General features: G+C 36.2%; 4 protein-coding genes across 4 annotated transcripts; 3 read left to right on the top strand and 1 right to left on the bottom strand.

The window, feature by feature from the left end:
- The first annotated feature begins 44 nt into the window (after positions 1–44).
- On the top strand, positions 45–4,872 carry LOC145224448 (serpin B6-like). The gene is made up of 9 exons (XM_080090939.1): positions 45–688; positions 764–894; positions 1,053–1,160; positions 1,259–1,357; positions 1,482–1,586; positions 1,798–2,047; positions 2,669–2,853; positions 3,429–3,596; positions 4,320–4,872. Exons 1-9 carry the CDS (start codon positions 505–507, stop codon positions 4,512–4,514), a joined length of 1,425 nt encoding a protein of 474 aa, XP_079947065.1. The 5' UTR covers positions 45–504; the 3' UTR covers positions 4,515–4,872.
- A 3,169-nt stretch (positions 4,873–8,041) lies between these two features.
- LOC145223787 (serpin B6-like) lies at positions 8,042–13,671 on the top strand. The gene is made up of 9 exons (XM_080090174.1): positions 8,042–8,682; positions 8,758–8,888; positions 9,047–9,151; positions 9,250–9,336; positions 9,457–9,561; positions 9,773–10,022; positions 11,726–11,910; positions 12,481–12,648; positions 13,177–13,671. The coding sequence occupies exons 1-9, from the start codon at positions 8,499–8,501 to the stop codon at positions 13,369–13,371; spliced, it is 1,410 nt and encodes a 469-aa protein (XP_079946300.1). The 5' UTR covers positions 8,042–8,498; the 3' UTR covers positions 13,372–13,671.
- A 920-nt stretch (positions 13,672–14,591) lies between these two features.
- On the top strand, positions 14,592–18,488 carry LOC145224787 (ribitol-5-phosphate xylosyltransferase 1-like). Its single transcript, XM_080091363.1, has 5 exons — positions 14,592–14,855; positions 14,922–15,081; positions 15,997–16,305; positions 16,545–16,709; positions 17,420–18,488. Exons 1-5 carry the CDS (start codon positions 14,687–14,689, stop codon positions 17,823–17,825), a joined length of 1,209 nt encoding a protein of 402 aa, XP_079947489.1. The 5' UTR covers positions 14,592–14,686; the 3' UTR covers positions 17,826–18,488.
- Positions 18,489–18,661: 173 nt separating this feature from the next.
- LOC145224788 (guanosine-3',5'-bis(diphosphate) 3'-pyrophosphohydrolase MESH1-like) lies at positions 18,662–20,320 on the bottom strand. The gene is made up of 4 exons (XM_080091365.1): positions 20,079–20,320; positions 19,864–19,999; positions 19,437–19,597; positions 18,662–18,871 (listed from the first exon to the last, which is right to left on the bottom strand). The coding sequence occupies exons 1-4, from the start codon at positions 20,182–20,184 to the stop codon at positions 18,744–18,746; spliced, it is 531 nt and encodes a 176-aa protein (XP_079947491.1). The 5' UTR covers positions 20,185–20,320; the 3' UTR covers positions 18,662–18,743.
- Positions 20,321–20,499: the final 179 nt, after the last annotated feature.

Here is a 20,499-nt window from a genome sequence, read left to right as displayed (position 1 = left end):
ATTTTGAGTCAGAAGCATTTGCTTCTTAATTAATCAAAGCAAAGTAGGGGCCCAATTACGATGCTTATGTGATCATCAAGGCGAGTCGCTTTACTTTAGCATCGTAAGCGCAACGACAAACAATTGAAAGCACATCTGGTGTTATGGTTTAGGTCATGATATCGTTAAAGACGTCTGTATAGACATTCAATGACTTTCTCTCCTTCACTAAAATATACTTGATACTTTTTTCATTAGGATTTTCGATTTTTTTCAAATTTGAGGTGCTTTAAAATCTCCAAAGGAAGCGAAGGCACCCTCTTGCCCCTACGCTTCGGTGGGTTTCCATTCTCATTTTACCCCAAGTGCTTTTTTCACCGCAAAACTATTTTCAATGCAGCCTGGCTTTTCGGGTCAGCACGTCCATTTTAACTTTGCAAAACCGTAGTGCGAGTAAACTAAGTAAACTCCGTATGTTGGCATCGTTGCTTTGGTCTAACGACTGAATTTGAAAGTCTTTGGATTATGGCCAGTACACTGTTCTACGTTTTGTGCTTGTTTATTGTCGACGTTGCAAATACCATGGACCAAGATGATATTGCCAAACTGTCTGCATCAAACCTTCAATTCAGCATCGATTTTTACAAAACACTCATTGCGGACCCGGCTACAGAAAATATCATGTTCTCCCCAGTGAGCATAACAGCAGGTTAGTATTTTTTTTATAGATTTTGTATAAACTTTTCAGTAACTGAGACGTGTATGTTTTTCTGCTGCATTATAGCTATGGCAATGGTACACCTTGGAGCAAAAGGCCAGACTGCCAAGCAGATTGAGGAGGTTTTTGGTTTCAACAGACTGGAGGGAAAATTTCATAGTACTTTTGGTGAACTGCACGATCAAATGTTTAATAAAGTTGGTATTGTACTCTTGACTTCTATGTTGCAGTTTTTTTAATTGTTCTTGCCGATTGGGGTAAAAACATGACGTTTTATGACCTCCTGGGTCCCTATCGAAGTTACCTATGCTAATGAGTATTTTGTCTAAAATTTGTGGTGAAATGGTTTCTTTAGGTGCAGAACAGCACTAAAAAGATTTCAAAAGATTCTTCAAACTTAGAGGACGACAAAAAGCAAATACTATCCGACTCAATAAATGTTAAGAAAACACTGTTTGACTCGGTACGTCTATTTTCCACTGTTTCCAAACATAGCGTTTTTGTCTAAAACTTGTGATACAATTTGTACAGTCGCGAAACAATATGTTTCTTTATGTGCAGACTGCTGAAAACGACACCATTGAATCGCCATTTCATCAACGATTCGACCCAGATAAAATGATAGATATTTTCGAATTTTTTGTTTCAGGTGATCCCCCGGTAAGTCATTTTTAATCATTCAATATGTATATATATTTATTATATATATATATGTTTTTTTGTTTACAATGGGTGTTAGAATCCTATATGTGTGATTGACAGAAACTTATTCTTTGTGTTTAAGTCTATCACAATTACATCTTCAAACCGAGTGTTTGCCAATAAACATGTAGAAGTGCTTGAAGATTACCAAAAAGCTTTAAAGGTTTATGGAGCTCAAGTTGACTTGGTATGTCATGTATGCTTTGCTTTCTTACGAAACTTCTTTTCAAAATAAATGAAACATCTGTTTACTAGAGTGTTACTTATTCATTGTTAACTGCAGCCAAAACACAATTTTAAGGTGACCATACTTCGCTTTTAATTAGCAATTTAATGAGATCTCAACATATCCAGCATACAGTGTGTTATGAGCTCTAATAATGTTCCCACTTGTTCAGTTGGATTTTGCCAATAATCCTCAAAAATCGGTAGAGTCGATCAACAACTGGATCAGCGAAGCAACCGAAAGCGAAATTCCAGCAATGTTGACTACCGATTCTTTGAACCGTGACACACAGTTGGTTATCGCAAACGCATTGTCTTTTCGCGCTGACTGGCATTTTCGGTTTAGCGAAGAAAATACCAAGCCAAAGGACTTTTATGTCACGCAACATAAAGTTGTCAAGACACCGTTCATGTTCAGGGAAGGTTGGTGACGTTTTGGATTATAATAAAAATAAACCTATTCGTTGAAATCAACGATTTTTAAAAAAGATTTGGTTTCGACCGAATAATTTGACAGGATTCGGTCCCAACCTTGAACACCATAAAAATTTTTCGCGTAAACTAGTATTAATCAAACCGTTAGCAAATAGCCGAGACAATTTTTAGAGCCCCACCGCAACATACACGGTTTTTCTTTCCTATTAAAAAAGTAGATTGGACCTGTTTTATTTTGAAACAAAAGACACAATTTTAACAAACAGATACATATTTAGCTACACAAGACAGACGTTTCGACAAAAACAATTGTCATCATCCGTGAAAATATATTGTACAAGCCGAAACAAGCACGTTTTTATACACAGAAATGTAAGAAGAAAATGTTCAATCAACTAGGCTACGTCACATGATAAAAGGTTGCAGACAAAAAGGAAACAACGCTGTTTTAATTTTTGTCGAAACGTCTGTTTAATAAATACGTTTTATTCTACATTTTGGGCAATTTGGTATTTATTAAAGATACATATTTGATGTAGTTACTAGTTTTCTTGTCATTGTTATCTAAAGGTTTTAAATTTCAGATAACATCGTTTTATTCTTTTGTAGGCGAATTTCGTTATGGCTTTATCGAGGACATTTCACTTCAAATCCTCGAACTACCGTATGCTAACAAGGAATACAGTATGTACGTGCTCTTGCCTGAAAACTTCGACTTGAAAAAAGTTGAGGCCAATCTGAACCCGGATAACCTCACCCGCTGGATTTCTCAAATCAGTAATACAGATGTTGAAGTAAGTACAAAAAATATGAGTGGACCCTAGCATTTTTTGTGGAACCTGATTTAGGGTGTGAATTACGGCTGGTATGGCAAACAAACATTTTATTTTTTTGCAAACATTTTTCTCTCCACATCAAACTTGTAGCTATATATACAATAACATTTAGGACTAAAATTATTTCGTTCAGTTTAAACCAGTGGGTTTTAACCTTTTTCCGTGCTGCACCCCTTTCAAATCACCAACCAATTTTCGCACCCCCTTGGGTTTTTGTATTTATATAGAATAGAGCCAACCAACCTTAATGATTCAGCATTCCCGCACCCCCTAGGAACAGTTCCCTGGTTAAGAACCCTTGGTTTAAACCCATCGGTTGTGGACAAAATAATTGCAAGATTATGGTGATGAGAATGAAAACGTAAAACTTTTAATGTAAACGTTATCTTAACTTCGCGTCGTTTATGCAAGGGTCATCATCAAAAATCTGTGACAATTTAAAATTTTAAATATTAGCTTTAATTTTTTATGTGGCATTACCAAACTTGGTTAGTATGGGATGTTCTTACCTCATAATGTTGTTAATTGTTTAGGTAACAATTCCTAAATTTATTCTCGAGGAGTCACTTGACTTGGTCCAGGTCTTGCCCAAACTCGGTGTGACCGACTTGTTTGACGGAGAAAAGGCTGATTTATCTGGTCAGGCTAAAACCGACATTCCGCTGTTTGTGGATCAGATTCTTACAAAAACATCGTTTGAGGTAAATTTGTCCAAAACCTAAGATGGGAATTTCTGCTTTGATTCCACCATTTAGGATGCGTTATATTTTGAGGGGCTGTGACACTGAACCGATAACATTGTTTTTTGTTTGGTACAATCACCCAGAAATGGGCCTAAAATTGGACCCCGGGCCCGGCTTCAACCCGTATTGTTTTTGATAAGCCCGTTTGGGACTGTAAGTTAAAATGACAGGCCTATAGCCTACATAGAAGCTTCGGGAAAGACCAAGACAACAAACACAACAGACATTTGGTTTCGAACAAGACGTTTAGGGGCTGTTTGACATTAGGTCAGGTCTAGCAGCTCGTTACTTAGCTAGGTAAATATATGTTTAAAAAATAATGACACAGTGTGGCCGTTTATTTTTTTGGAAACCTACGCCCGAACCCGGCCCCGATCCGAAAAGCCCGGCCCGACTTCTCTGGGATCACCTAGTCTTTTGTGCAAAACGGGGGAGACTTAAAGGTCACGAAGCAGCTCGAACCTTTTTGTTTTTTTCTGCTTTAGTGCCTATTTATTTTTTATCTACTTTATAGTGCCTATACGTATACGTATAAAACAAATTGCCTTGACATCTATACTGTTTCAAAACCGTTTTGTCGTAACACGTGAAGAATATAAGTTCACTCGTTCTTTCTTCGTAACGATAAACGTTTTTTGGCGTATTGCATAAACTTACAATTTCTTTTCATAACTTTATTAGATGAACGAAAGAGGGAGCATGGTCACAAGCGCGGTAATGGTCGGAATGGATTATGGTATACCGTTCTCTTACAAGCAATTTTTAGCTGATCACCCGTTCTTGTGGGCTATTCGCCACCAACAAACTGGCCTTGTTTTGTTCATGGGACGTATTCAGCGGCCAGATGGCGACCTGACCAATCATGATGAGTTTTAGGGCGACTTTTATCCCGTTTCCATTGCCGCTTCTTGTTTCGCACGGTGTAACTTACGTGTTCAACGTTGTGCATCTTTTTTCTTCTTGGTTATTGCCAGCAGTGGGATTCAGCCGGTTTGCATTGGTTTTATAGAACCATCTCACGAAGTTTTATTAGATCAGCGAACCGGTTAGCATTAGGTGACTGTTAATGGACTTTTTGTAACAGAACCGGTTGATAAATATGACTTTTGTGGTAGAACCGGCTGACAAAAAATTGAATCCCACCACTGGTTATAATCAAAGTATGTAGACTTGGGTTATAATAATGTGTCCCTATGTTTTCTTTCACCAAGCTAAATAAACTCAACTTAACTCATCCTCTGCGTGGTCAACCTTAGACGGAAAGTATCGATGCCTTCCTACCACCGTTTCTTTTCAACGATTTACAAAGTAATGTTAAGAAAAAACAAACAAACATTGGATGTTTGATTGATTAATCATAGAAATATAAAGGGACTTGGTCATGCTCTGTTGATTCATATACACAACAAATACTTCACGAAATGGAGATGAAGAATGAGTTGGGTAACTTGGGTTGAGTTTATTTTGCCGGGCAAAGTCGTAGCAGCACAATTGCGCTAAAATATTCACCAGACCGGCTGCAACGTTCAGGCGTTAAAATGCGTGATTTAAAAAAATGCGTGACCTCTCATGCGCAATCTACCTAATAACGTATGACAATTTTAATATAGTGCTAAAAGAAAAACCGTATTTAACGCAAGAGATAATATTGGCGGTAGTTACCGGTAGCCTAAAACAAAGGTCTCTGAGATTGAATTACAAATCCTAACCCTCAGCATTTATATTGGTTACCCTCAGGGCCTCAGCATTTACATCAGTTTTATTAGAAGACTCGATTGTTTTTAAATTTTAATGTAGCCTGGCTGTCTGATAAATGTGACTTGAATCAAGAAAGTTGTTGTTTTGCAGATGTTTTCATACAAAAAGAATAATGTCAAAATAGAGCTCATGATAACTTTAGTGTTTAGATTTTTACATTTATTTTGTTGTTTGTGCAAATTTGCTTAGCATTTTTTTCTAAACTTTCAGATTGTTTGTTCACTTCCTTTCATTCGAAAACTTTTTTGGGCAATTCAAGTTTCATCTCAGGCCTTTCTAGAATGTACAATTACAAAAAAATCTCACTAATCACAATAAAGTTTTAAATGGATATTTTGCGAGCATATGTTTGTTTTTTAGATTGCAAAGTGTGTCACATTTTGAAAATGTAATAAAACACAGTTTTAGAACACCTTGTTAAAACAGACCCAAAGATATTTGGATAGTCTCCGATATATATGCAAATCAGATGCTTTGGATGTTATAAAAACATGAGGGCTAAAAAACTCCTGTTGGTGATTGTAATGTGTGTTGGGTATGGAATAGTATCACTGTACACTGCTCATACCATGCTGAAACAAAGAGATGAAAATCACAGTGCCCTTCATACAAGAGTTATGACTAGAGGTAGGGTATTATTGTAAGTTAGTGCAATAAGTGTGATGGGGCATTTATTAGAACAGAAATATTAATTTCTAGATTTAAACTCCGTGAATATCTCAGCAAAACATATGCAAATTTGGGATACTGGCAACATAGGTAGTTATTTGTGGCAAGACATTTTACAAGGGAAACTACCCAACACTGAGAGAAACAGATGGCCTCAAAGTGCCTTGACCATGCAAGGTTTTAGTTTCTGGTAAGTCAACCCAAAATATCAAAGTATGGCAGGACTAATGAATGCCAAATACTGAATCAAGTCAGTTCTGATCAGTGGTCTGGTGACCGATCTTATATAAAGCTGATATATGCAGCATACCAGGCAGGCAACTGTGATTGTGATTCAACTTTTAGCATCTGTATCTCAGTTGGTAAAGCACGAGTCCCGGAAAGACTTCTGTAATGGATTTGAATTCCACTGCAGGTGTTTTTTCTAGCCTGTGTCTTGCCATATGGAAAAACTTGGGGGCCCAGCTTGGTTCGGCATAACACCTTTAACGGGACTGGCATACAATGACCTATAAATAAGTATGTCAGGATTGCCAAAGTTTTACTGGATCCGGTCCTAAAACGGAGTGTTGACAGCTTTCTAGACGCAAAAATAGCCTTTATTTCACCAACTAGCATTTAATTCAAACAGATAAGTTGTTTTGCATGAATTTTGTTTATTGTTAAGCTTAACTTAATAAAAGAACGTTTGTTGTAAAATTTTGTATGCAAAAGTGACGAGCATGCAAAGTGGGTTGCCCGATTCACAATACACGTGATTCTGTTTACCAGAAGTAGCCTATATAGGCTACAAATGTGTGTGTCTCCAGCTGAAATAAAGTTGTCATGACCTCATCCATGACAGCCGATGTGCTTTCAATTATTTTTCTTGCGCTTTTGATACTAAAGTAAACGAGTTAATACTAATAGCCGCCCCTGGTTATTAGTTTGTCTGCCAAAAATAAAAGCACGAGGCGTTTTCAGCGACTTTTAAATTGCAGGCGACGGAACTTTTTTACGTTGGCTCAAAAATAACCGCTGACGAAAAACCCACTTCGTATGGGTGGTTTCCAGGGGCGCCGAAAAAAAATGTGAGGGGGATCTTTGACAAGTACATACGATATCAAACATTTAGATGCATATTGACATAATTTATGTACTGTACAGTTAAAACATGAAACACTCTACGAGAGGGGTGGGCAACCTTATTCGTCGGTGGGCCATATAACCAACTTCGGACATCAAGCGAGGGCCACACAATTTTTTTCATGTACCATATCTACACGTTTTTACCCTACTGTTGGTGCGGCTTACATTATTATGTCGATATTATTTCCACATCCCTGCGTTTTGTTTTAGTTAAAAAAAGGCACAAAACGTACAACAGTGTACAGCCATCATCCAAAGACTTTCAAATTTAGTCTTTGAATGTAGGCAACGATCGCAATATAGACCTAAAAAGCCAGGCTACATTAAAATAGCTTCGCGGTGAAAAAAAAGCACTTTGGATAAAACGAGAATGGAAACCCCCATAGGCCCCGAAACGTAAGGGCAAGAAGGGGCACCCACCCCCTTGAAATTTGAATGTACCTCATATTTAACAAATTTTGTCTAAAAACATAATGAGTAAAAAGTATAATGCGATAAGTGAAGGAGAGAAAGTCAACGAATGTCTGTATAAACGACTTTAGCAATATGTACCATTTATTCTCGGTGATTTTTTCACATGTAGCGTGTATCATGTTTTAACCGTATAGTATATAAGCTTAATTTATGTCAATATGCACCTAATTGTTTGATATCGTAAGTACCTTTCAAAATTTCCCCCCTCTTGCACAATTTTCTGTCGGCGCCCCTGGAAACCACCCACAAGAATGGGGGTTTTTCGTCAGCGTTTTTATTAGCTAGCGCAAAAATTCCTCGCTGGCAAATTGAAAGTCGCGAAAAATGCCACATTCTTGTGCATCCTGCAGACATAAAAACCCAAAGCAAAGTAGGGGCGCAATTACGATGCTTATGTGATCATCAAGGCGAGTCGCTTTACTTTAGCATCGTAAGCGCAACGACAAACAATTGAAAGCACATCTGGTGTTATGGTTTAGGTCATGATATCGTTAAAGACGTCTGTATAGACATTCAATGACTTTCTCTCCTTCACTAAAATATACTTGATACTTTTTTCATTAGGATTTTCGATTTTTTTCAAATTTGAGGTGCTTTAAAATCTCCAAAGGAAGCGAAGGCACCCTCTTGCCCCCACGCTTCGGTGGGTTTCCATTCTCATTTTACCCCAAGTGCTTTTTTCACCGCAAAACTATTTTCAATGCAGCCTGGCTTTTCGGGTCAGCACGTCTATTTTAACTTTGCAAAACCGTAGTGCGAGTAAACTAAGTAAACTCCGTATGTTGGCATCGTTGCTTTGGTCTAACGACTGAATTTGAAAGTCTTTGGATTATGGCCAGTACACTGTTCTACGTTTTGTGCCTGTTTATTGTCGACGTTGCAAATACCATGGACCAAGATGATATTGCCAAACTGTCTGCATCAAACCTTCAATTCAGCATCGATTTTTACAAAACACTCATTGCGGACCCGGCTACAGAAAATATCATGTTCTCCCCAGTGAGCATAACAGCAGGTTAGTATTTTTTTTATAGATTTTGTATAAACTTTTCAGTAACTGAGACGTGTATGTTTTTCTGCTGCATTATAGCTATGGCAATGGTACACCTTGGAGCAAAAGGCCAGACTGCCAAGCAGATTGAGGAGGTTTTTGGTTTCAACAGACTGGAGGGAAAATTTCATAGTACTTTTGGTGAACTACACGATCAAATGTTTAATAAAGTTGGTATTGTACTCTTGACTTCTATGTTGCAGTTTTTTTAATTGTTCTTGCCGATTGGGGTAAAAACATGAAGTTTTATGACCTCCTGGGTCCCTATCGAAGTTACCTATGCTAATGAGTATTTTGTCTAAAATTTGTGGTGAAATGGTTTTTTTAGGTGCAGAACAGCACTAAAAAGATTTCAAAAGATTCTTCAAACTTGGAGGACGACAAAAAGCAAATACTATCCGACTCAAATGTCAAGAAAGCATTGTTTGACTCGGTACGTCTATTGCCAACTGTTTCCAAACATAGTGGTTTTGTTTAAAACTTGTAATACAATTTGTACAGTCGCGAAACAATCTGTTTCTTTATGTGCAGACTGCTGAAAACGACACCATTGAATCGCCATTTCATCAACGATTCGACCCAGATAAAATAAAATATCTTTTCGAACCTTTTTTCCCGGTAAGTCATTTTTAATCATTCAATATATATATATATATATATATGTATATGTTTTTTGTTTACAATGGGTGTTAGAATCCGATATATGTGACTGACAAAAACTTACTTTTTGTGTTAAAGTCTATCACAATTACATCTTCAAACCGAGTGTTTGCCAATAAACATCTAGAAGTGCTTGAAGATTACAAAACAGCTTTAAAGGTTTATGGAGCTCAAGTTGACTTGGTATGTCATGTATGCTTTGCTTTCTTACGAAACTTCTTTTCAAGATAAATAAAACATCTGTTTACTAGAGTGTTACTTATTCATTGTTAACTGCAGCCAAAACACAATTTTAAGGTGACCATACTTCGCTTTTAATTAGCAATTTAATGAGATCTCAACATATCCAGCATACAGTGTGTTATCAGCTCTAACAATGATTCCACCTTTTCAGTTGGATTTTGCCAATAATCCTCAAAAATCGGTAGAGTTGATCAACAACTGGATTAGCGACACAACTGAAGGCAAAATTCCAGCAATGTTGTCTACTGATTCTTTGAACAGTGACACACAGTTGGTTATCGCAAACGCATTGTATTTTCGCGCTGACTGGGATTTTCCGTTTAGCGAAGAAAATACCAAGCCAAAGGCCTTTTATTTCACGCAACATAAAGTTGTGAAGACACCATTCATGTTTCAGAAAGGTTAGTGACACTTTAGATTAGCGGTAAAAGATTTGCTTTGCTAAACATGTTTGGTAAAATCAGCGATAAACAGATCGATTTCGACCAAATAATTCGGCAGGATTCGGTCCCAACCAACACCAAAAATGTTTTTCGCATAAACTAGTATTAATCAAACCGTTAGCAAATGGCCGAGACAATTGATTATTACAATTGAGCCCCATCCGATCAGACACGGGTTTTTCTTTACTATTAAAAAAGTCGATTGGACCTGTTTTATTTTAACACAAAAAGATACTTTAATACATATTCAGCTACACAAGACAAACGTTTCGACAAAAACAATTGTCATCATTTGTGAAAATATGTTGTACAAGTCGAAACAAACACGTTTATATACACAGAAAAGTAAGGAGAAAAGGTTCAATCAACTATGTCACGTGATAAAATGTTGCAGACAAAAAAGGAAATAACGCCGTTTTAATTTTTGTCTAAACGTCTGTTTAATAAATACGTTTTATTCTAAATCTTTGGCAATTTGGTATTTAATAAAGATACATATTTGATCTAGTTTAGGGTTGCCATTCGTCCGGATTTTCCCTGACATGTCCGGGAATTTAGTGTTTAAATCTGCGTCAGGGAGAAATGGTAAAATGTACCTCTAAGTCCGGAATTCAAGAAAAAATGTTTGTATATATTATAAAATTAATGTACCAACGGAGAAAGTTTCTAGTAGATTTACGTACCTGTTACGCGCAGGTTAACGTACCTGTTACTGTTTGATGTGTGTGTGCGCGCGTAACAATACCTGTTTGTTACTAGATGTTTAACAATATGCGTTAAATACACAAATAAAAATCCGCATTTCAAGAAAACACAGCATTCGAAGCTACATGAGAACGTGGAAAATTTCATTTATCTGTGTACCTAATATGCAGGGAACTAACTAACAACTAAAAGTCATTTTTACAGTGGCATTTTTACAGTGGAACATTTTTGCAGTAGCATTTTTCTTCAAATTTAAAAAGCTCCTTGTGACTACCATCGTTTATTTATTTTTGGTTAAAAAAGAACTTAACTAAACAGAAGAGTGCGCACAAAGTCAGTTGACAAGGATCAGAGTATCGTATGTAACGTTTTCTCGTGTCGCTGTCCGTGTGACTTCCCAATATTCTAATTTATCCGGGAATAGAAGTGTTTGGATCGCAAAAATGATCAACGCAGCGGTTCTCAAACTGGGACGCGGTCCTTTATGGCATTTTGCTGGGACCCCGAAAAGGTGGAAGTAATTCTATAACTTTATTTGGCGTCAGTTTGTGCAACTGGATAAGTTGAAATCAAAGTTCAAGTGAGAATCGACCGTCTCCATTGTTAAACAATAGGCTTTATGTCATGACAACTAACAAAATGCAATTGTTCGCGCACAATTGTAATGATTTTTGTCCTGTCTGTGATGTCAGATTTGGATCATTGTTATGCGCAATTTTGCATAACTAGCTAAAATCCTGCAATCAACTTTCGTTTTTCTGAAATACACACTCAGACTTACGTCAACACATTTAGACTAAAAGTTTGAGAAAAACTGGGTTCACGCAACTGAGATAAATTTTGTCAGGGATTGTGTTTCATAAAATATGGCAACCCTAATCTAGTTACTAGTTTGCTTGTCATTGTTATCTAAAGGTTTTAAATTTCAGATATAGCATCGTTTTATTCTTTTGTAGGCGAATTTCGGTATGGCTTTAATCAGGAAATTTCACTTCAAATCCTTGAACTACCTTATGCTAAGAAAGATTACAGTATGTTCGTGCTCTTGCCTGAAAACTTCGACTTGAAAAACGTTGAGGCTAATCTGAACCCGGATAACCTCACCCGCTGGATTTCTCAAACCAGTAATACAGATGTTGAAGTAAGTACAAAAAATATGAGTAGGCCCTAGCATTTTTTGTAGAACCTGATTTGATGTGGGAAATACGGCTGGTCTGGCAAACAAACATTTAATTTTCTGCAAACATTTTTCTCTCCACATCAAACTTGTAGCTATATATACAATAACATTTAGGACAAAAATTATTTCGTTCAGTTTAAACCAGTGGTTTTTAACCTTTTTCCATGCTGCACCCCTTTCAAATCACCAACCAATTTTCGCACCCCCTTGGGTTTTTGTATTTATATGAGTAGACCCAACCAACCTTAATGATTCAGCATCCCCGCACCCCATAGGAACAGTTCCCTGGTTAAGAACCCCTGGTTTAAACCCATCGGTTGTGGACAAAATAATCGCAAGATTATGGTGATGAGAATGAAAACGTAAAACTTTTAATGTAAACGTTATCTTAACTTCGCGTCGTTGAATGCAAGGGTCATCATCAAAAATCTGTAACGATTTAAAATTTTAAATATTAGCTTTAATTTTTTATGTGGCATTACCAAACTTGGTTAGTATGGGATGTTCTTACCTTATAATGTTGTTGTTTAGGTAACAATTCCTAAATTTATTCTCGAGGAATCACTAGACTTGGTCCAGGTCTTGCCCAAACTCGGTATGACCGACTTGTTTGATGGAGAAAAGGCTGATTTATCTGGTCAGGCTAAAACCGACATTCCGCTGTTTGTGGATCAGATTCTTACAAAAACATCGTTTGAGGTAAATTTGTCCAAAACCTAAGATGGGAATTTCTGCTTTGATTCCACCATTTAGGATGCGTGATATTTTGAGGGGCTGTGACACTGAACCGATAACATTGTTTTTAGCTTGACACTGAAGCGATAACTCGTTACTTAGCTAGGTAAATATATGTTTAAAAAATAATGACACAGTGTGGCCGTTTATTTTTTTGGAAACCTACGCCCGAACCCGGCCCCGATCCGAAAATCCCGGCCCGACTTCTCTGGAAACACCTAGTTATTTGTGCAAAACGGGGGAGGCTTAAAGGTCACGAAGCAGCTCGAACCTTTTTGTTTTTTTTTCTGCTTTAGTGCCTATTTATTTTTTATCTACTTTATAGTGCCTATACGTATATGTATTAAACAAATTGCCTTGACATCTATGCTGTTTCAAAACCATTTTGTCGTAACACGCGAAGAATATGAGTTCACTTTTTCTTTCTTCGTAACCATAAACATTTTTTGGCGTATTGCATAAACTAACAATTTGTTTTCATAACTTTATTAGATGAACGAAAGAGGGAGCATGGTCACAAGCGCGGTAATGGTCGGAGTAATTTGGGGTATGTCGTTCTCTTACAAGCAATTTGTAGCTGATCACCCGTTCTTGTGGGTTATTCGCCACCAGCAAACTGGCCTTGTTTTATTCATGGGACGTATTCAGCGGCCAGATGGCGACCTGAACAATCATGATGAGTTTTAGGGCGACTTTTATCCCGTTTCCATTGCCGCTTCTTGTTTCGCACGGTGTAACTTACGTTTTCACCTTTTTCTTCTTGGTTATTGCCAGCAGTGGGATTCAGCCGGTTCGCATTGGTTCTATAGAGCCATCTCACGAAGCTTTATGAGATCAGCGAACCGGTTAGCTTTACTGGTGACTGTTAATGGACTTTTTGTAACAGAACCGGTTGATAAATATGACTTTTGTGATAGAACCGGCTGACAAAAAATTGAATCCCACCACTGGTTATAATCAAAGTATGTAGACTTGGGTTATAATAATGTGTCGCTATGTTTTCTCTTACCAAACTAAATAAACTCAACTTAACTCATCCTCTGCGTGGTCAACCTTAGACGGAAAGTATCGATGTCTTCCTACCACCGTTTCTTTTCAACGATTTACAAAGGAATGTTAAGAAGAAAAAAAATAAACATTGGATGTTTGATTGATTAATCATAGAAATATAAAGGGACTTGGTCATGCTCTGTTGATTCGCATGCACAACAAATACTTGACAAAATGGAGATGAAGATTGTGTTGGGTTGAGTTGAATTTATTTTGCCGGGCAAAGTCGTAGCAGCACAATTGCGCTAAAATATTCACCAGACCGGCTGCAACGTTCAGACGTTTAAATGCGCGATCAATGACCTCTCATGCGCAACCTACCTAATAACGTATGAAAATTTTAATATAGTAATAAAAGAAAAAAACGTATTTAACGCAAGTGATAATATTGGCGGTAATTAGCCTAAAAGAAAGGTCTCTGAGATTGAATTACAAACCCTAACCCTCAGCATTTACATTGGTTACCCTCAGGGCCTCAGCATTTACATCAGTTTTATTTAAAAAACTTGATTGTTTTTAAATTTTAATGTAGCCTGGCTGTCTGATAAATGTGACTCGAATCAAGAAAGTTGTTGTTTTGCTGATGTTTTCATACAAAAAGAATAATGTCAAAATAGAGCTCATGATAACTTTAGTGTTTAGATTTTCACATATATTTTGTTTTTTGTGCAAATTTGCTTTGCATATATTTATAAACTTTCAGATTATTTTTTAACTTCATTTTATCCGAAAACTCTTTTGAGCAATTCAAGTTTCATCTCAGGCCTTTCTAGTATGTACAATTACAAAAAAAATTTCACCAATCACAATGAAGTTTTAAATGGATATTTTGCGAGCATGTGTTTGTTTTTTAGATTGCAAAGTGTGTCACATTTTGAAAATGTAATAAAACACAGTTTTAGAACACCTTGTTAAAACAGACCCAAAGATATTTGGATAATCTCCAATATATATGCAAATCAGATGCTTTGGATATTATAAAAACATGAGGGTCAAAAAATTTCTGTTAGTGATTGTTATGTGTGTTGGGTATGGAATTGTGTCGCTATACACTGCCTATATTATGCTAAAACAAAGGGAAGAAAATCACAGTGCCCCAAATACAAGAGTTCTGAGTAGAGGTAAGGAAATTTTTAGTGCAAAAAGTGTGGTGGTGCATTTATTACAACAGAAATTTTATTTTTTAGATTTAAACTCTGTGAATATCTCAGCAAAACATGTGCAAATTTGGGATGTTGGCAACATCGGTAGCTATTTGTGGCAAGACATTTTACAAGGGAAACTACCCAACACTGAGAGAAACAGATGGTCTCAAAGTGCCTTGACCTTGCAAGGTTTTAGTTTCTGGTAAGTCAACCCATTATCAATGTAAAAAAGATTATCAAAGTATGCCGGCCCATACTTACTGATCAAGTCAGAATACTGATCAAGTCAGTGCTGATCAGTGGACCAACTGGTGACCCCCTCTACTTTAAAGCTGACATGTGCAGCATACCAGGCAGGCAATGGTAATTATGGGTCCCCTTCCCTGAAGGGGACGCATCTTGATTTCACTATGTGTTTTTCTTTTTTCTGCCGTGAAGTTTGTCCATGCACTTTTGGCAACAAATCTATGTTGGATTTGGATGAAACTTTCACAGATTGAAGATATGGTTATGTAGATGTGCCTTTTGGTTTGTTTGACTTAATCACCCCAGTATTTACCCCACCAGCCCCCTAAAATGGGTAAAATTTTAAACAATGTCAGAATTGGATGAAATTTGGACAGTTTGTTCTTTGTGCCATAATTAGGTGTTGATTGTTGTGTTTTACCCTGCAGCCCCAATATTTACCCCACCATGTGCAGCATACCAGGCAGGCAATGGTAATTGTGATTCAACTTTCAGTGGGTTCACCAGTGAGTATGTCAGTTGGTAGAGCGCGAGTCCTGGAAAGACTCCTGTCATGGGTTCGAATCCCGCTGCAAGGTGGATTTTTCTAGCCTGTGCCTTACCATATATAAAAGCATTGGACACTGGCTTGAATGGTATGACACCTTCAATATGGCTGGCATACTGTAATTTATAAACAGGTATGCCATGCTTGCGCTTCAGGGCTGATCCCATTATGTGTGTATATTCACCTTAAATAAAAAAAATGTACTTAAAAATTTGTTTGTTCTTTAACGGAAAAAAATAATTCAAATGTCCAGTTGCTAACTTTTAGATCGGATAATCAGAAGGTCAGGAACATAAACTTTTCAAAACAATCTTGTTTTTCCAGGTATAGACAAAGTCACAATCTCCAACCTAAGCATGCACCACACTTTATTGATGATTGCCTTATTCTTGCTATTGATGCTCATGATAAGTCTACACAGCAAAATGCAAAAGCTTGGATGGATTATACATTAGGCCTTGAGCACCTCCTCAGGATTGGTTTATTGGTTATGGGTGAAGTTACATGCGAAAATGATTGGCTGCAGCCTTACCTAAAGCTGGAAAAAATTAAGTTTGTCTTTTTGATGTATGATTCTCCCATTATTGACAACAAAAAAGTTTTTGCATGGCCTTTGGGACCAACCCCCGAAGGGTAAGTTAACTGCTGTTCGATTTTACCCATAAACTTTCTTTCTTAATTCATACCATAGTCCACAGTGTGTCATTTATGTTTAAAATATACATCTCACAGTTATTCGTGTTGTATAGGGCAGTGGTGCTCAACCTTTCATGCACTGTGCCCCCGGAGAGCACCTTTTGGGCCTTGTGGCCCCCTATATTTGAATGTAGTACAAATAATTCATTTGCACTTATTGCATTTTTTTTAATCAGAAACCAAGATCTTCAAGAACAATTCAAGTCTTTAGATATTTCAGCTCCAAGAAAGTATACTTGTAATTTCATAGGCACAATCTATCCAAAAACTTCCAGACAGAACATAATGGACTTAAGCAATGATAAAGTTGCCCAAAAATGTTACTTTGCTTGGCGCAACAGGTAAATTAAATTTTAATTTAGTGATAAGTTTTTTTTTCTTGTATAGGGATGGGCATTATACAATACCAAATCTAAATCTTAAATCATATAACAAACTTTTCAAACCAGCATTAAAGTTTACAGTGGCAAATTCATAACCTATGGCAAGACCGTTCAATTAGACACTGTGTATATTTTTAGTTTTTCACCCAAGTGTAAACACACAGACAAAATTTTAGTTTGATGTTTTAGTTAAAAATCATTGCTAAGTGGTTGTGTTACTGTGTTTCCAGCAAAGTGAATGAAATGCTTAAACATTTTTCTGTAATATCTGACTAACTATCAGGGAAACATGTGGAAAGTCTGAAACAGTTGCACTACAATTCACTTGTTTTAAAATTTTAAACAAAAAAATTAAATGTATATTTTTTGATGTTGATTGCCAATTGGTTTGCTTTGGATTCTATATTCTGTGTATTTTAATTATTCTAGAATACTGTGCAAAAGTATACTATTCTCATTTGCCCATCCCTACTTTTGTGGTGGATTTTTTTGACAATGGCATAAAGTTTTACCTAATTAAAATGGATTTAACAAGAGCTCATCTAGTTATAAGGTTTTAACATAAATCATGTATAAAAATATCCTAAACTTTTTAAATTACCAATATAGTATGTGGAATTATGCTTGTAAGACTGATTAAAAATTCAAAAACAAACATTTTGTTTTAGATTTGTTCAAACTCAAGGCAAACAAAGCTTTAGCTATCAGCAAGTGATTTCTGACAGTGATTTGACAATATCACCAACCTGTCTTAATTCTGAGTGTTTTCGGACATATGAGGCCATCGCACTTGGGTCAATACCTGTTATTGAAGATATTGTATTACCTAAAAACTGCAACAGTACTGATAGTGCACCATATGCTTTGCTAAAAAAGTCCAAAGCACCTGTAATGTTTATTAAAAACTTTGAAAAAGATTTACCCACTTTTTTGGATGAATTTGAGGCACTTTCTTCGTATCAAAAAGTTAGAAAGAGGTTGAGTTTATTAAAGTGGTACATTGGCTTCAAAATGGATTTGCAAAAGCAATTTATATCTATTGTTCAAGAGAGATTTCTAAACCCAAGTAGGTGATAGATTAACACATAAGCTACCTGATTCTTTTAGTGCCGTAACACTGTGCTGTCCAAAGTGCACTATATGAAACACACTGTAGTGCCTTGTAAATGCAAAATACTGTACTACTTTTGTTTTTTTCCTGTGTTTGTAGTTTCATTGAGTTTTTCTGGTTGTGTTTTTTCTTTTGTTACCCAAATGGCTTCATGTCTTGCTTCAGTGACAATGTTGGTAGTCGTGTGCACATTATGTTGACAAACCTAGATCTGCAGTAAAAAAAGTATTATACCATGCAGTTTATTAAACTACTGATTTATTTTTTTCCGTCCATTAGCTAAAAAAGAGTGTTATGCTCTTTGTTTTATTTCGCATCAAGCAACTTTGATATCTTTACAAAACACATGTCTGTGTTTTTATTAGATATTTTATACCCACATGTGGTAAGTAATGTCGAAACTGTTGCATTTTTTCCTTATTTTGCTAAGTTGTTAATATTGTGATTGTAACTGATTATTATTCAACCATCTCTCTACAGACTTTCCTTTCATAAGATAGAAGCATAATACTCTACATGGGTTGCCCTTTTCCATTTGAAGATGTTAGCATTGACAGACAATGATATCTTTAAAATTCTTTACTTCAATTTTTTACGAAACCAAATAAACCTAACTATATCACTTACATGTTATGATCAAGATTGGTCTTTTGGCATAGAGCAGGTTACCAACAAGGATAACAATAAAAATTACTTTCACAAATTAACTTTTAACAGTAACCTCAAGCTATTTTTCAAAATTAATACCATTGGCTGGATATAATAGGTTGGCCCCTGGCCTGGTATAGAGGTATAAAAATCAGTGACACACAAAAAAATTTCTTGTTAAAGTGCAACATTTCATTTTGTAAAAACTTGTAACAGATTCAAGTACTAAAGGTTTAGATAATGTTTCTTTCTTTGAACAACTTGTCAAGTTCCTTTTCCAAGGCTTCATTTGTTCCTCGCAAACCTTGGACCACATTTGCTGCCCATTGGAAATATTCTTCTACTCTTTCCTGGGACCAACCTAAATGTTAACAAAATTACATCTAGACTTGTTTTTAACTTTAGCCAGATTTTCTTAACCTTGGGTTCTTGATAACAATATCTTTTGAAACATTTTAGTGTTGCAATATGTTTCTTATTATTATGTTAGATGTCACTTTAACTGTAAAAATTGCTTACTGATTTAAATTGGTGGTACTAAATACCAAATGATACCGGATGATATACTGCATGTTATCACATGACAGGAAGTTGTGAAGGACTTGAATATGCTTAGGAAAATTATAATTTTGTGGACTTTTGAAAGTGCTGATGGTTAAAACTATTCAGGTTGGGTGAGGGTTGTAGTTGGAATAATACTATAATCTACTTTACCCTTGTTGGGGCATGTATTCTCACATTTTGGTTTGTGTTAATGTGAGTTTATTTTTACATCACAGTTAATTTAGGACTCTATGTATTGCAGCTTTTTGTGGGTTGTTCGAAAAGCTTCGTACCCCCTAATTTAAAAATAGGTTTAGTAATAAATCATTTTTAAATATGTGGTATTTAAACTTGCTGTAAAATAGATCAAGAATGCATGATACCTGAGGGAGTGCTTCGGTTGAGATCTCGCAGATTGTAAAGTTTGTCTGCTAATTTTACAAGCTTGGCTTTTTTACTTTTCTTTGGAGCATTGACAACTTGTAGACGTTTTCTCTCTTGCTTTGGAAGGCCTTTGTCATCTGTCACCTCAGCTACTATACCCCTGCCATAAAGAAATTTGTGCCAGACAAAATTTAATCGTGTTTGTGAAAGATACTGAGTGTGACTAGTGACTATACCAATATGAGGTTATTAGTTTGTGTATGTACTATGTATACTGGTTGATTATGATTTGGCCTAGGGTTTTGGATAATGCTGAATAGGAATCACTGCAAAACTTCCACTGTAAGGGTTGATTCCACTTTAAACTATAATTTATTTACATCAGAATATATAAAAACCCTGTATCCATGCAATTTTAAAATTTACCTGACATTTGACCCAAACAGCTCCTCAATTTCTTCAAATGTCGTTTCAGTGTCTTCAACAGTATCATGCAATAAAGCTCCTTGCAGTACTTCAATATCTGATACGTTTCCCTCTTTGGACAAAATTTCAGCAACTCCTACAATAATCAATCACGTTATTAGCTTGTAGTTATGATTTTTGAAATTTTTTGAAACGAGTTGTGAAATAACAATCACCTATTGGATGATTGATATACGGTGTCTGGTCGGGGTCTTTTCTTCGCTGGTCCTTGTGCTTTATTGCAGCAAAGTTTGCAGTAGAAACAAGAAGCTGAAGGTCCATTTTTAAGTTAAATTGGTCAATTTATCACTGTGTGGTTGAATTTCAAAGACCTCGAATGCACCAGCAAGACAAGAATGTGGGGATTTACCTTAGGGGAAAATAACCACGATGCAAAGAAAACAAAAAATGTGCAATGATATGTGTATTTGGCTTAAACTGCAACATGTTAATTGTAAGAGGATTAAAAGCTAACTTTGCGCAAACTAGAGCAATTTCTCAGCGTAAACTAATAATCCCTTAAATCAAAGAAAAAAAACAATCACCGTAGTGTGCACTTCAAATAATACGTTTTAGATGTATATCTTAATCAAAAGT

The sequence above is a fragment of the Phallusia mammillata genome, chromosome 4 (genome assembly GCF_965637545.1).
Source record: "Phallusia mammillata chromosome 4, kaPhaMamm4.hap1.1, whole genome shotgun sequence".
NCBI classification, from domain to species: Eukaryota; Metazoa; Chordata; class Ascidiacea; order Phlebobranchia; family Ascidiidae; genus Phallusia; species Phallusia mammillata.
The sequence above is the reverse complement of the archived record's forward strand: the minus strand, read 5'-3'. Positions and strand labels throughout refer to the sequence as shown.

Coding starts and splice junctions, on each gene's coding strand:
- LOC145224787 (XM_080091363.1), top strand. CDS start 14,687: ATGCAAATCAGATGCTTTGGATATTATAAAAACATGAGGGTCAAAAAA. Junction 14,856..14,921: donor TACAAGAGTTCTGAGTAGAG/GTAAGGAAATTT, acceptor TTTATTTTTTAG/ATTTAAACTCTGTGAATATC. Junction 16,710..17,419: donor TACTTTGCTTGGCGCAACAG/GTAAATTAAATT, acceptor ATTTTGTTTTAG/ATTTGTTCAAACTCAAGGCA.
- LOC145223787 (XM_080090174.1), top strand. CDS start 8,499: ATGGCCAGTACACTGTTCTACGTTTTGTGCCTGTTTATTGTCGACGTT. Junction 10,023..11,725: donor ACCATTCATGTTTCAGAAAG/GTTAGTGACACT, acceptor ATTCTTTTGTAG/GCGAATTTCGGTATGGCTTT. Junction 12,649..13,176: donor TTACAAAAACATCGTTTGAG/GTAAATTTGTCC, acceptor TAACTTTATTAG/ATGAACGAAAGAGGGAGCAT.
- LOC145224788 (XM_080091365.1), bottom strand. CDS start 20,184: ATGGACCTTCAGCTTCTTGTTTCTACTGCAAACTTTGCTGCAATAAAG. Junction 20,000..20,078: donor GTATATCAATCATCCAATAG/GTGATTGTTATT, acceptor TGATTATTGTAG/GAGTTGCTGAAATTTTGTCC. Junction 19,598..19,863: donor CTGTTTGGGTCAAATGTCAG/GTAAATTTTAAA, acceptor TCTTTATGGCAG/GGGTATAGTAGCTGAGGTGA.
- LOC145224448 (XM_080090939.1), top strand. CDS start 505: ATGGCCAGTACACTGTTCTACGTTTTGTGCTTGTTTATTGTCGACGTT. Junction 689..763: donor CCCAGTGAGCATAACAGCAG/GTTAGTATTTTT, acceptor GCTGCATTATAG/CTATGGCAATGGTACACCTT. Junction 1,587..1,797: donor ATGGAGCTCAAGTTGACTTG/GTATGTCATGTA, acceptor CCACTTGTTCAG/TTGGATTTTGCCAATAATCC.